Genomic DNA, 15590 nt, shown 5'->3' with positions numbered 1-15590 from the left:
AATGGAAAGCTTGAATATGGAGTGGGCATTACATCAGCAGTCCTGTAATTAATAAATATTTGGCAACTAGGGTTGGAGGTGAGGTGTATTTTTGGAAACAGCAACATAAGATAACCTGCACTTTATTGACAGGCACACAATGGTCTAGTAGACTGTGTAAATCGGTGTACTCTGTGTTTGAAGAGGTTTTATATATGGTCCCAATAGATGTGGATGCACACAATAAATGTATCATTATGATTATCATTTACAAACTTTCTACCCTCATAGTTCACTGAAATTGGTGTTAGCAGCACTGTTACAATATGGTTGGGTTTTAGCCAATTTCTGTTTGAAAACCCGTTTCATTGCCACCTCGAATTTAAACCAGGAAAAAATAAGATTCCAACCCAGTTTAAAGGCCTTGTTGGTGAAGCCACATGGTTTTTCTGGTAAGCAACACACATCACTGCATCCTGTTGACAAAGCCGATGGAACGTTTACTAAATTTTCATTTATAACATCCTCCAACAAAAGCTCAATAGGTTACTCCTTTCGGTGCTCAGAAGAAAAAAAATTCAAAGTGCCACAGTGTGGGAATTCATGGAGGAAAGAGGGAGTCTTACACGGGAGTGGAGAGGTGAGACGCCAGTGGAGCAGGAAGAGGAGGAGAGAAGAGGAAAAGTGAAGGAAACATTCTACAAAACCAAACTGACTCTGGCTCTACAGGTGCTTGTCTGGGAAAGTAAGAAGCTCCACTACTAATAACAGTCAAACAATTCTTTACCAATCATCTTTGAAGACATTGGTGTTATGTCCAATTGATCAAAACAGACTGATCTAAATACTGCCACATTTTAAATAATTAATAAAGGGCCGAGGGTTATGACAATCAGGAGGCTGTGTGGTCCAGTGGTTAAAGAAAAGGGCTTGTAACCAGGAGGTCCCCGGTTCAAATCCCACCTCAGCCACTGACTCATTGTGTGACCCTAAGCAAGTCACTTAACCTCCTTGTGTGCTGTCTTTTGGGTGAGACGTAGATGTATGTGACTCTGCAGCTAATGCATAGTTTACACACCCTAGTCTCTGTAAGTCGCCTTGGATAAAGGCGTCTGCTAAATAAACACTTTTTTTTTCTATCACGAAAACATGAAAAATCTCAGGAAGATTAATATTTTAATGTTTTAAATGACAGCTGTTATTTGGATCAAATGAACATAGCTCTAAAGAAAGCAGTGGGGTATTTAGTACAGAACTAGAACAGGCTATAATGTATGCAAAAACTGGTTCTTCAGTTAGCTATGGATTTGCCACAATCTGTGACTAAGCCAAACCACATTTTATTAGCAAACCTTCAAAAGCTGTGAATCACTTTTAAATTCCCAGTCAAGCAAGAGCAGACAATGGGGGCTGTCAAATGTAAGCAACCGTTCGTATTTAGAAAGTGGAATTTGCTTTTCTATTTTAAAATAAACTTGATCCCCCCCCCCCCCTGACAACAAATTTAGTTTCCTCATTAGTTTTTGTTGGTAATAATAAAAAATCTGCATGAAGCAACACCCCTGCTGTGAAATTTGGGATTCAGAGGAATTGTATAAATCTGAATGTTCACATAGGGAAGCAATACATAACCAAATCAGTAAAGCCTATGTAAAGTTTGCATGGGGAGTTTTTTATCCCCCGTATCAAACAGTTTTTTCTTTCAATGAGTCTGGGGTGGTTGGGTCTCAATATGTTTCACATGAGATCTGTTTTACATTGAGTGTTACATTTAGCATATGGAATCACAATTTCGTGTTATGCTGAATATTAGAAGGTCGGTTTCTCTTTAAAACCTAATTAGCACCAACAACACATCAGTAATCAGTTTTGCAAAATTCAAGCCATGCTATTAACAATAAATCTGGGCGTGCATTTAAAAGAAAGCGGCAAAAGATAAACTGGTTTCATGAGAAAAGCCGTGTGCAAGAGCTTCGCAAGATGTTACTTCAAATGAGATATCCAATCTCTTAGAAAAGTTTACCACCATACATTTGCACTGTACTTTTCCCATGCCTTTTCCATGGTTATAATATGCAATCATCATAGTTTACCATACTTTGCAATGCTTATCTATGTTTTACCATGCTTTATTACTTTTTGTTATACTTGTACTATGGTAAACATTCATAAGGGATAATAGCAACAAAATCATACAAAAAAAAAATGGTAAATGGCTTTAAGGGAGATGGGGCTAATTGAGGAGAAAGAAGAAAGGTGTTGAAAAATGAAGACCCACACTAGCAGACAATTAAAAGAACACATATATAAAGAAGATAAACCCAAGAAGTGTTACAGAGGTACACAAGTAAACTGAAATTTGAAAAAGTGAAATTCATATTCTGCCTTGTCAATGCCCCGGGCATCATACATTGGATTTAGGTCACAATTGTGTTGGAACATAGCTATCAAATGTGACTATGAATACTGTGAAAACTGTTGGGGGCTGCATATTAGGGGCTATGCAGAACAGGTACAACACATCATATTCTTTATACTGTATTTCCTTTACATATATCAAAGGAGACTCGTCCAACTAAATTGCTGGGCTTGGGAGGTTTGATTCACCATGGGAGTTCAGAGTTGGTCATTTACTGCAGATCCTGTTTGAAGGGATATGTGTATATCATATGAGCATGCAAATCAATAAAACTCACCAGACAAGGTTAATAGCATTCCTCCCCAACCACACACACAAAACCGTTAAAAAAAAAAAAAAAAAACACAAGATACTTTGTCATCTCCATTTTCAGAATATTTAATTTCTTCTCTGTTTAAATCAGTCCTCAGCTTGGATCATTATGTACTAACTACCACAACAAAATAGCACTTTTTCAACCAGACCTGAAAGAATTTCTGAAGGGAGTGGTTTTAGAACGGACCACTAGAATTCGAACAACTAATTGTTAGTTAATAAATGGAACATTTCTTTACAAAAATCAGTCTCAGAGGGGACTGATAGAACAGCTGCACACCACTAGTGGTCAAACCACTTCAAGTTATTCAGCTTTTAGTGGTTAGTGCTTTTAGTGGTTAGTGAAAAGGTAAATTTTTGACAACAAAAACGTATCAGCAGAAAGAACAACATACGGCAAACCTAAATCTAATGCAGCTTCGCTTGGGACTGGAAAATTATGCCGGATTACACAGTGTGCTCGTTTACCATGGTGCTGTAAAATGTGATACTGTATCTAAAGTACAATAAAAAGGTATAAATGACTCTTTGAACACTTAAAAAAAACTCACAATTTTAAAGTACACACAGCAGAAGTACTGTACAGGTAACCCTGTAATATTAATTCATATTATTGTTATTTGACTTTCTCCATTATGTTACAAGGATTTTACTTTTGATCACCCAAACCTGCGGGACATGTGTGTATTTGATTTTACACTTCAAAAAAAAAAAAAAAAAATCACATGGCTCAGCACCGGGCTTACATTTATTTGACAAATCTTGCAAGATTCCAGAATAAACAGGTTTCGAATTGTTGAGGGTATCGCATCATTAATTTGACTAGGGATTTGGTTGGGAACCAAAAATGATGCCGCATTATACAGAATGCCAGTATGTAGAGGGGCTGGATTAGACAGGTTTTACTGTATATTGATAGATACAAATAAACAGGTAAAACATTAAATATTATGAACATACCGATGCTGCAAGCTATACTCCGTATTCCGCTTCTTTAAATATCCTGGCATTATATGCAAAGAAACATGAGTAGTATAAACTGTGTAATGGGATACTTTTGATGATCTGACTCCTGAACCACTGATCCTCACAGCGAAAAGCTTCTTCAAAACCAGAATCTGCAATCCTGTTTTAGGCTTGACATGCTGTTTCATTGTGCTCAGCTTAATGACTACCACAAACTTCCAGGAGTCCTGGATGTAATTTAAAAACTCCTCATTTTCCTTATGTAAGCATTTTGACAATACATGCTTTATGTGAAAGGTCACAGTCATTTTAATACAGCCCAGCTACTTAACCCTACCTTTATCAAAAACTGACAGTAGCTGTGAAAAATCTGCAAATGCACCAAATGACTGTTTTAGAGAGCAAATATACAAGTGAGAGGAATAATTTAAAACCCAATAAATACTTATTTATTTCTACCCTTGAAAAAGCCAACTCTGTAATCTTTCTAGTAGTAGAAGGCATTGGTGTGGAAATGTAATTTACATGTGTCTATTAGCTGGTGAAATGAACACAGAGGAATCAAAGCAGTTTGCCCATGGTCATACTATGTCACAATAATAATAATAATAATAATAATAATAATACTCAAGGCCCTTCATTCACAGTTTTTACCGTTTGTTACTGAAAAATGCCCAGGTTTTACAGTATATAAGCTGTCGGTATTTACTGTGGTGAATACAATTTTGTTAATAAAAAATATATTAAAAAAATCTGTTAAAAATACTGATTTTAAGACTGATACAGGTATTTTTCACCACTTTTCACAAACAGAAGCAGGTGAACTGCTTTTCTGTTCATCCCCAATATTTACCTGGAAACAGGGAAATTCATTATTTTCACAGATTTTTACCTTTTTGTCCCCAATAAACCCCGATCACACAATATTTTATATTTAAAAAAACAAAAAGAAAATAAAAGGCTCCTGTCTGCCTCCGAGAATGTTTAAAGACAGCATCGTTTTTTATTCTGTACCGTGACTGATTGAGACAGAATTGTGTCACAGAATTTGTTTTGAAAAGCCGACGTCAAAGAAGTGAGCACTTACAGCCTTATACAATTTTACTATTAAAATCATATAGAACAATCAAACGTCTCCTTGCAACCGAATGTTCATTTAGAAGATACAAACTACACCACCCATACTGGTTTTGTTCACAATTTGGGTACCGATAATACAATGCTAAAGCAAATAATAATCACCCACAAACCACACACTGTATCCTTCATGGTATTATGTTTCCAATTCTTGTTTTGTTTTACATTTTTCAATCATTACGTTGAAACCTATTTTTAAAGAGTTTGAGCTTTGCAGGGTTCATAGCTATATGTTCTCTGCTATAGACCATTAAGATGCTTCTAGCTAGTTCCCTACAAGGGCTTTTTGTGTCATGAATGTGACGCTTTGATTTTTAGTCTCACCTGCTTTTACATTGTGATGTTAATACTGTAGGTAAGTGTTGCTGCTAACAAGATGCATTGAGTCTGGTGTTTTTTTTCTCTTTACAGGGAAGCTCACAAAGCTGTCAGAGGTGAGACTAATAATCAAATCAGTCTCACTCTCTTTCCTTTAGTCTCTCATTTATGACACAAGCAGCCCCTGTGGAAAACTAGAAGCATCTTGCAACAATCTTCAGAAGATAAAATATTGTTGTGAACCATGCTGAGCTCAAACTTTTCAGACGTGAAGAAAACGGAAGAAAAAAACAACATAAATGAGAGTATTATTTAATTTTATACACTTCATTTATTCTACCTTTAAGACCAGAAAAAAAACTGTGGTTTATATCTGGTCTGGTATCTTCATTTGTGAGTTGTGCTAATGACAATGGAAATTCTGAAGAGCTTTGAGAATCTAGCTCACGGTGTACAATTTATTTTGCAAAGCGTTTCTAACTGCGTATTGAAGGTCTTGTTGCCCCCAGGATTGGGAAGAACTGGGAGGCTGTGTGGTCCAGTGGTTAAAGAAAAGGGCTTGTAACCAGGAGGTCCCTGGTTCAAATCTCACCTCAGCCACTGCCTCACTGTGTGACCCTGAGCAAGTCACTTAACCGCCTTGTACTCCGTCTTTCGGGTGAGATGTAATTGTAAGTGACTCTGCAGCTGATGCATAGTTCACACACCCTAGTCTCTGTAAGTCGCCTTGGGTAAAGGCGTCTGCTAAATAAACAAATAATAATAATAATAATAATAATAATAAAAGAACTGAGCGATACCCACAGAGTCAACTTATTTGAATACATTGTCAGAGGCTAATGAACAAAGCTCAGAGTCTTCCTGTTTCAAGCTCTGCCGAAAGGGAAGCTTTACTGTTAAGCTTTAATGCTGCTTCTTCCTGCTATTAACAATGTCATTATTTTTTTCCTCCTACATACCCTATATGTGATTAGTACAATTGTAATTAATATACACTTTAGGTCATTATTAAAAAAAAAAGTAACAGTTTTCTTTTCTTTTCTTTTTTAAATATCTGAGGCAAGATATTGCAATTATCTTACAGTGGTTTGACAGTTTAACATCCATATAATTATTTCAGAGCTTTTGACATTAACTGTGGTCTTGTGTGTGCCCAACACAATTCAACAGTAAGAGACAGTCGAAGCTACAGTTCAAGCCACTTACTCTCTAAAATATCAGATGAACATCACATGACCAGAAATAAGAGGTCATGTAAAGTACCGCCGAACTACTTCTTCTGTGCAATATAAGGCATTTATACAGCCAACATAACATGAAGAGAGCCCTCACTGTGGGCATTGAAAAGGTTATGAGGGCTGTATTTGGTCTCTCAGTTGCCGACTGATAAATACGTTCCACTTCAAGCCAGCAATGATATTAGTAAGTCCCACTTTATTAAAATGCATTTTGGAGTTGATGTGTTTTTGTTCTGACAACTGTAAATAGAGGTACTGATACTTTGACACTTCTCAAGACTTAATTAAACCAAGGTCTTCAATGGTTACTTGGACATGTTCCCACTTGATGCTGGCCTTTATAATACAAGACCAAAAGAATAATACAATATTTAGTAACTCCAAATTCAACTTGTAGCTTCTTCTAAGAATCAGTATTCGTTATTAAATGAAAAAGGGAAAAACTGAAATCCTACAAGCTGAAACATTGGTATACTTGACTTGGTTTCTTCAGCTTTAATAAAAACTAAAAAGAAGTGTCACAAATGGAATATCTGAACTGTCATGAAAGATTTCATGAAAGTACAGCAATGTTGTTATTGTGTATTACAGTGATGTTGAGTAGGTCACAGGCAATCGTGTCATGCTTACCAAAGAAAACTATGAAAGGATCTCACAGTATCTTAAAAGAGCTCAAATCTATTTTGACTGATTCTAACTGAGCGGATTTGGATGTGATCCGACAGGTATAGTGTTTGCATTAACTGTAGGATTTCTAAGCACTTACCATGCATTTTTCCTGCATATAAGCTTCTCAGTAACAATGTTATACTAGTCAATTGTAAACACAGGCACACATTAATGTGCAAAACCATTGTTCAGTATATGGTTATTTTGAACAAGTTTATAAATCAAACTAGAAACTTATATTATCCCTATGTTACTATCCATCTTTTTACCATCCAAGTCATACATCTTACTGGTACTCACATACCTATAAGTTTGAGAGTTATCTCAATTCATACATTAGTCTGGTGACCTGTGTTTAAAACTAAGAGCTTTAAATTACCCCAGTGACATCAACAGAGCCCTCCAAATCATGTCCATGATGTACACCACAGTGTGACCATTAACTTGTCCCCCTGCAACACTGTGTAAGAAATACACATTCATTGAGTACTGCAGGGGGGAAGGTTCATGTTTATACGCTGATGTACCAGAAGTACTTAAGGGTAGAAGTGATCCTGAGGACAAAGAGCATTAAAACTTTTGAGTTTTAAAAGTGACTGAGATGAGATAACTCGGGCAGTTCACATCCATACAGAATTGCTATTTAAAAGTGGCTAGTCTGAAGTTCAAAACAAGAAATTCCAGACAGGTTACAGCTTCCACTCTGATTTTCAAGGCATACATTCTATTAGAATGGTCCTGAAATTAATGTATACTGAACCTTATGATCAAGGGTGTATTTTTTAATGGCACATTTCAAACTGACAATCTTACATTATGACTATTCTTGGATCTGGAATATGATCGCTGAGAAAACCAGATTATTTTATTTTTATTCAGATAGATTTCAAATCGCTGTTCCACTACACAGAATTGAGTCGCAGACAAGATTAATTGAATTATTTTCCTTTAAAGCTGATGTTTTATGCTTCAGATGCTTTCAGATTAAAATGCACAGGGAACACCTGCAACCAAAAGTAGAGTAACGTGAATTGAACACATTGTTATAGCAGATGACATTTCTGCAAGATGTGACAAAGCTTAAAAATCACAAGGAAAAGGCTTTGTATCTTATTAATGAAAGGGGAAGGGAGACAGGATCATTAAAGTGATACTGCTGGTCTCTATTGTAAAACTTTAAGAGAAGTTAACATTAGTTAAGTAGATTAGGGGAAAAGGTCATTTAAAATGTGGTATCTTGAACACGTGCTGTATGTCAGTAACATGCATTCCCTGCCCCAGCTGTACATCAAGCTGATGACGTACATCAATGTCATGTACAGAACAGTAGAGAGTAACAGTTACCAAGTTACAATGACAACTTGATGAGCGCTTTTTGGAGAATTCTCAGAAGTGTGGCCGCCACCACTATATCCCCTTTGCAGGCGGTTTCATCCCTAGTGAGGGATAATAAGGCAACCTCTATCTTAAGCAGTCACTAAATGACCAGTTAATTTCACTATAAATTACTGCTCTATGGAAACAAACAAAAAAGTTCCATACTTTATATTAACTGGACAGCAACTAGTATTTTTCAGATATGATTGAGGCAAGGAAAGTGCAGGATGAGTCACAGATGGGAAATCGGTAGGGATTGCTTCTCCTCATCGCACAACAGCGAACCCTACTGGCCAGACACCGAGCACATTCAGAGTGGATAGAGGTCTCTGTTCTCCGGGATTGGTAGTCCGCCCACCTTTGCTCGACGTAAAAGCAATTCTGGCTTTAGGCTTGTGAGATCAAAGGACACACGCTCACACACCCTCAGAACTATGCTGTGTCGGGACTTGCTGTGGCGAGGAGAAAAAACATAATTGGACATTCCAAATGGGGGAAAAATAAATAAAAAAAATTATAAAGCAGTGTGGAGTAGTGGTCAGGGCTCTGGACTCTTGACCAGAGGGTCGTGGGTTCAATCCCAGGTGGGGGACACTGTTGCTGTACCCTTGAGCAAGGTACTTTACCTAGATTGCTCCAGTAAAAGCTAAGAAATGAATAATAATAATAATAATTATAATTGGTCACTCTGAATTGACTTGGTAATATCTCAATGGCAACTGCAGGTTGCTGTGGCCCAGTTAGTATAAAATGCAACAAAAAATGTACTAGAACACCTGGACAAAGACTTTCGTAAAAATATTTGTCTCATTCTATAACCAAGATCCTTTAGTCCTACTGTGTGTCATAGTTTAAGGAGAACGCAGACACTAGGGCGCTTACTCATGTTTTCTTCTTCGTCTACATCCATTGCAAAGTATTTCTGCTGGCTTCTTGTCTGACGGACACTGCTTCTCTCTGCGGGAAACAGAAAGACAACAGTATTAGGCACCCGGGGGACCTCACATACAGGTGCTACACACATGAACTGAATGGTAAATCAAGGATGTTTCATTTTGAGACACAAAATAAGTAAAATAATATTTGAAATAAAATGCAGCAGACAACAGGGAATACAAGACCAAATGCAAAAGTATGGGCAGAGAACTTGTGGAATAAATCAAAATCACAAATCACCAATTAGACAAATCTTTATCTGTGAGGGGGAAGAAAAGCTAAGCCGAGTGATATTTTTTAAAATTATTATTGGTATTATTATTTCTTATTATTTAAAATGTCATTTAACTATCTATCTATATAACATAGCTCATATATACATAAATTATCATTTCTTTTTGCAACCTTCAATGGACTAGGGAAACCAGCTATTGCATGGTCCTATCCAGACTTTCCCTATAGGAAATGTATCAGCACTGAATTATTTATCTACAAATACAAAATAAAACATGTAGGAGTTCATAACTTCTAACAGTGAACTTAGACAGCATTACGTATGGTTAACTTGTGATTGAAAATAAACAGATCAATATAAAACAGAGAAATAGCTTTTCCCCAATGTCACTTTACAGTAAATGGCTGGTTTCACATACCCTGATTAACACTAATCTTGGATTACCTTAGCTAAGACAACAACAGGTAGGCTATGATTAGTGCTAACCAGGGCCCTGACACCCCCAGTAGGTGTTAAACCAGATAATTAGCATGATTAACACACTGTTTGCCTTTGTACCATCTACATTGTTTTGCATGGGAAATTTCAAGTCACCATGAAGACAAATAGATATCTATTTGAAAGGTTGTAGTCTGGTATGGGGTTTGAGATGATTGCAAACAATAAAGAAAGGCAAGGGAAAGGGAAAATATACATAGTAGGGTACATTTGCTATGAACCCACCTGCAGCATTTCTAAAACGTCATACTGTTACTAAAGGACGTGAAGCAGCTCAGGTATGCCCAGTCCCTGACCACATTCCGGCGCCTCCTTAAGACTCACCTCTTCAAACAGCACCTGTAGAACTCCTCTGTTGTATCCTGGGACACTATCACCCTTCATTTAAATATGCTTTACTTTGCTCTTATCTGCCCCCTATTTTACTGCATTTAATCCTGTACTTCAGAATATTGTAATCTGCCAAGTGTTTAACCTGTAGTATTTTGTACTTAATCATATCCTGATGTAACTATCACTATTTAATCATATCCTGATGTAACTTTCACTATTATCTGCTGTATTATTGAATTGTGGTTTGTCACACTTGAAAAAAAAAAATATATATTGTATTTCTTGCTCTTATTGTATGACTTGTATTGTAACACTTGAATGTATTTGTATTTGCTTGCGATTGTAAGTCGCCCTGGATAAGGGTGTCTGCTAAGAAATAAATAATAATAATAATAGCAACCAATGGGGGATTTGTTACGAAACTTTGGAACTTGATGTCTGTCTGGAAACCATCTTGAATTTTTTTCCTAATACCACAAATTGTATCAATTAATTTATTTCACGTTTTACTGATCAGTGCTGGTTCGACTTTAGAGATGATCTGATTAAAGGTGACTGACTGGTGGCCATATTTGGCTTTTTAGATGGCAGGTGTGTTCATCACTTTGTACCTTGGTGTACGCTGAAACCATGAAGCCCCAATCTAAACTTCCCTGCTTTCCACTAAAATGTAGTGTCTCCACGGCCTCAACACTTGAACCACCTACTCATCTCTAAGCAAAACTGAAATTACGTTTGAATAAAACTAATGATTACAATATGAGGCCTTTTAGTTCGAGTAATGCTGCTCAATTATTTCATTTATGCAATGCTTTGAATATTGAAGCTCACAGTTTGTTCAGTCTGTGCAGTTTTAGACAGAAGTTCAGTAGCCTACTCAGGTCAAAGAAGTGCATGGCTGGTATGCTTACAAAACCAAGATGTGCTGTATTTGAACTAAACCACAGAACATATATTGCATGTAATTCAACTGGGATACACATTACATCCAGGGCTGTAGTATAATGGCATGGCTATATGATTGGTTAAACCAATGGCTATCTGTGTTACGATTGGCTGATACAACCTTGAGCATTGTATAAAGAACAATTCACCACGTGACCACCCCATACTAAATGTATCCATATTTATATATATGTTCTATTCTGTTTGATTCAGTTATGAATCCCCTTATGTTTAAATTCTTCTTGATTTTCCCATTCACTTATAACTTTGTGGAGCCGAGAGTGAAATTGAATACAGTATGTATTTAACTAAATTAAATGGGCTATGCTTTCACTGCACTATGGGGCTCCAGTTTATGAGCCAAGTCAATCTGATATTTTACCATGTAATTGGATTTGTAGAAAAAAAGAAAATGAATGAGATTCTATATCGTTTTCCAATTTTATTTAATACAAGGAGGCAGTGTGGTCCAGTGGTTAAAGTCCAGGGTTTATAACCAGAAGGTCACCGGTTCAAATCCCACCTCTGCCATTGACTGACTCACGGTGTGACCCTGAGCAAGTCACTTAACCTCTTAACCTCCTTGTGCTCAGAAAGATGTGTTAAATGAGTGTCCTATTGTAAATGATTCTGCATAGTGCACAGTTCACAGCCTACTTCTGTAAAGCGCTTTGTGATGGTCCACTATGAAAGTCGCTATATAAAAAAGAAATATATTATTATTATATTGTATGGAAGTATAAACTTTCTAACTGCAGATGAGAAAATGCAGTAACATATTAAAGAAAGGCATTTAGTTAGCTAAAAAAAATAGCTTCATTGCAACACCAATATCACAATTAATAGTAACCCAAATACATTAAACAAGATAACTTTAAGGAATGTTCTCAAGCTGAATGTAGGGGCATGCTTAATTTAAAACACTGTTGACTGTCCAGGTTGGTTATCCCTTTGGAAATAATCTAGGTTCACTAGACCTGCTTGCAATTATAAATGCTCATGCTACTACCTGTAGCAGGGGGATGTTGTAAATGATCTGTTAAAGCTCACACTGCTAACATTATAAAGGAAAAACAATAATAAAATGTATGGGACACGATACATTCAAGTAATAGTATAAATAATTGGAAATCCTGAAGCAACACTTATTCAAAAGGTAATCGACATCTGCTGATTCAACCTGTTTGGTTTCCCTGCTGTCATTTTTCACCTTTGGCACTTTTTCTTTTTTTGTTGCTAAACTAAATGGCCTAATTCATTTGAGCTAATGGCGGGTGACAGGAAATATCCTACCACAATTATTAGCCTATTAAAGATTAATAGGTGGGTATCAAACTAAAATGGGAGAACCAGATAAGTATCTGCTTCATTTATATCAGACAGCAGCTCTCTACACTTTAGTCTAGTGACTAATGACTATAATCTATGTTTCAGGAACTGTACTCGTAAATGTTTTGAACCTGGAACACCCTAAAACACTCCTTCCATCCATTAACATGTAGCAAAGGTTTAGTAGAAGACTAAAATATGTCAAATCTCTGGTATCTTGCTACCAGCAATGGAAAAAATAAATAGCTTGACTCCTGTCTTTCATCTCCAACTTGCCACTTGTCTGTGCTTTTGAGATAGCGTTGAGTGAGCAGGGAGTTGTAGTGCTGTGGGGAACTTTAATACAAAATAATTCACCCCCCCACCCCCCAAAAAAACAGGTAATTACATTTTATGTAATCGCAAACCACTATGTGCTTTTAAAGTGATTGAGGAAGGATTGCATTTAGTTATCTGAAACACACTTCAAATGCACAAGCTGCTCTCGCCTCTCCAGCACCTGCCTGAAGATAGCAGAAACCCATAATCCATACAGTTGCGATTGGACCCTTTCTTGCTCCAACTGCAAGTTGATAGATATCTCCAATAAACACACTTTGCTCTGTGTGGTTTAATGAGACAGACACTTTTAAAATACATTTAAACACTGCACTGTGGTTAGCAACCGAGGGGCTTGGTACAAAAATAAGAAAGTAAAAATAAGAACATTAACGAATGCTTTTCCAAATCTTCATGCTGATCAATCCCAGAACTTTGTCTTGTTGGCTTATCCCAGTAACGTGGTCTGTCTGACCCACTTCCTGAGCCTCTACGCCTCTAAGTCGAATGGCTGCCTCTTTCGTAAAATTCTCACGTAAAATCCAACCTCTTTAGAAATCTATTTTAAAATCGTATTTCAATTGTTTAAAGAAACATCATATACTATTCATCCTGAAAATCTACTTTTAGGTTTATGCACCACACATACTCCAGTCTCAAGCCATGATCTGAACACTATTGTTAATTATGCCCATCTAGCAATGAAACTACACATAAAACACCGGAATCCCAAAATTTAAAAAATGCAAATATCTTGGGTTATCATACAAAAAATGGTTACAAGAGAATTGGGGGAAATCGTGTAACTTTGCATTGATCCTGTTTAAGTTTTTAAGTTAAAGAAGAGTTCACAATGAGGTTTGATACCTTTTTCTATTTCTGTTTGTTTGTTTGCCATTTCATTTTCATTTTTTCATCTTGAATTACTTTTCTATGTTCATGTGCATCTGCTAGATAAATTCAGCCTCTCTGACAATGATCCAAGGCAGAGTCCTGCGCAGGTCTTATTTTTACAACCCGCTTCCGACCCAGCTCCGCTACTACAGACCCGACCCGAACCTGCTGCAACACTGTCTTCTTACACGCAACCCAACCCAAACCGCTTTAATAAGACACGCAACCCGACCCTGCAAGTTTTTGTCCTTTACCTACTGCCTGTGTCAACTGACTCTCTCACGCTCTCACATTCACACATAGATATCTCTACCATTCTCCACAGATTGAGTTTATACAATAGGCTATACAGCGTGGTAGCTTTCTCTAGTGGTCTGAATATATTTTAACATAGTAACATATTAACTATCTCTACTTACTTTACTATAAAATACCTGTCTATTCCTTTCATGCCACCAGTTGAAAGGGAGCTACACCTGTGCTTTCGCAGAAATGATGTACCAGTTTAGTGGCTGCTGTATACAAACATAATGACATATTGTTTTACAAGCAATGAATCTAGTCACATGTTCATTATTTTAATTCGCTATGATTCCAAAAGAATTACACACTCGATTCAGCTCTCAAACTATTATCCTCCACATGATATAAACCCTGCGCTTTTGTTTCACCTCATCCACATATATTTTTAATAGCAGTGATAAAAGGATCTTGCGACGTATCAAACAAGTGGCAATACAAACCGAGAACACTGCTTAATCAGCCAACTCCTCCCTAATAGCCTCCTTCTTTAGTGCAGGAAATACTGGTACATTTACCTTCTAATACGTTATTTGGGAAAGGGTTACAGACGAGTACGCTGAAAATACAGAAAACCTTTTGGCGATTAAAATTCAGACCCGAGCCTGACCCGAAATTAACATTTTCTGACCCGCACCCGAACTGCAAATTGCAAAAAAGTTCACATTCCGGCACAAACCCGACCCGCTTGGATCTGTTGGATCTGCGCAGACGGCTTGAGTCTGTAGGTCAATGGGCTCGTGACAATCTGCAGCAGGCACAACACAGGCAGGAGACCAATTACAATAGAAGGGCCCGTTTGCGCACATTTCAGCCGGGAGATAAAGTGCTTTTATTATTACCCAGCTCTGAGTCTAAACTCCTGGCAAAGTGGCAAGGACCCTTTGAGGTTACACGCCGGGTTGGTACCATGGATTACGAGGTCTGCTAGCCGGGACGAAGGAGGGAAAAGTACATTTATCATGTGAACCTCCTGAAGCCTTGGGTCCAATGGGAGACATTGTTAGCAACACCCATAGATGACGTCACTGATTTGGGACCTGATCTTTCTGTCTTGGCGAGGATGGGGTCGGTTCAGGTTGGTAATAACCTGACACCAAGACAGAAACGTGAGGTTCACAATCTGGTGGCTGCTTTTCCTGACGTGTTCTCTCCAGTCCCAGGGCAGACTCGAGTAGCCCATCATCATATTGAAATTGAGCCGGGGACACGAGTTTGTCAAAGGCTATACCGCATACCTGAATGTAAAAGGCAGGTAGTGAAAGCGGAGATTGAGGAAATGCTCAAGCTGGGGGTAATAGAAGAGTCCCAAAGTGACTGGAATAGTCCAATCGTTTTAGTAGATAAGCTAGACGGGTCGACAAGATTTTGCATTGATTTTAGG

General features: G+C 37.5%; 1 protein-coding gene across 12 annotated transcripts in view; it reads right to left on the bottom strand.

Moving 5' to 3' along the window:
• The window catches only part of LOC117426916 (double-stranded RNA-specific editase 1), a 192122-nt gene that overhangs the window by 27097 nt on the left and 149435 nt on the right, over positions 1-15590 (bottom strand). For all 12 annotated transcript variants that reach the window (XM_059033449.1, XM_034045133.3, XM_059033452.1 and 9 more), the window contains one exon: positions 9301-9375. In XM_059033449.1, coding sequence (XP_058889432.1) covers positions 9301-9375 — 75 coding nt within the window. The remainder of the gene's footprint in view (positions 1-9300; positions 9376-15590) is intronic.

Source organism: Acipenser ruthenus, chromosome 11, assembly GCF_902713425.1.
Source record: "Acipenser ruthenus chromosome 11, fAciRut3.2 maternal haplotype, whole genome shotgun sequence".
NCBI lineage: Eukaryota > Metazoa > Chordata > Actinopteri > Acipenseriformes > Acipenseridae > Acipenser > Acipenser ruthenus.
The sequence above is the reverse complement of the archived record's forward strand: the minus strand, read 5'-3'. Positions and strand labels throughout refer to the sequence as shown.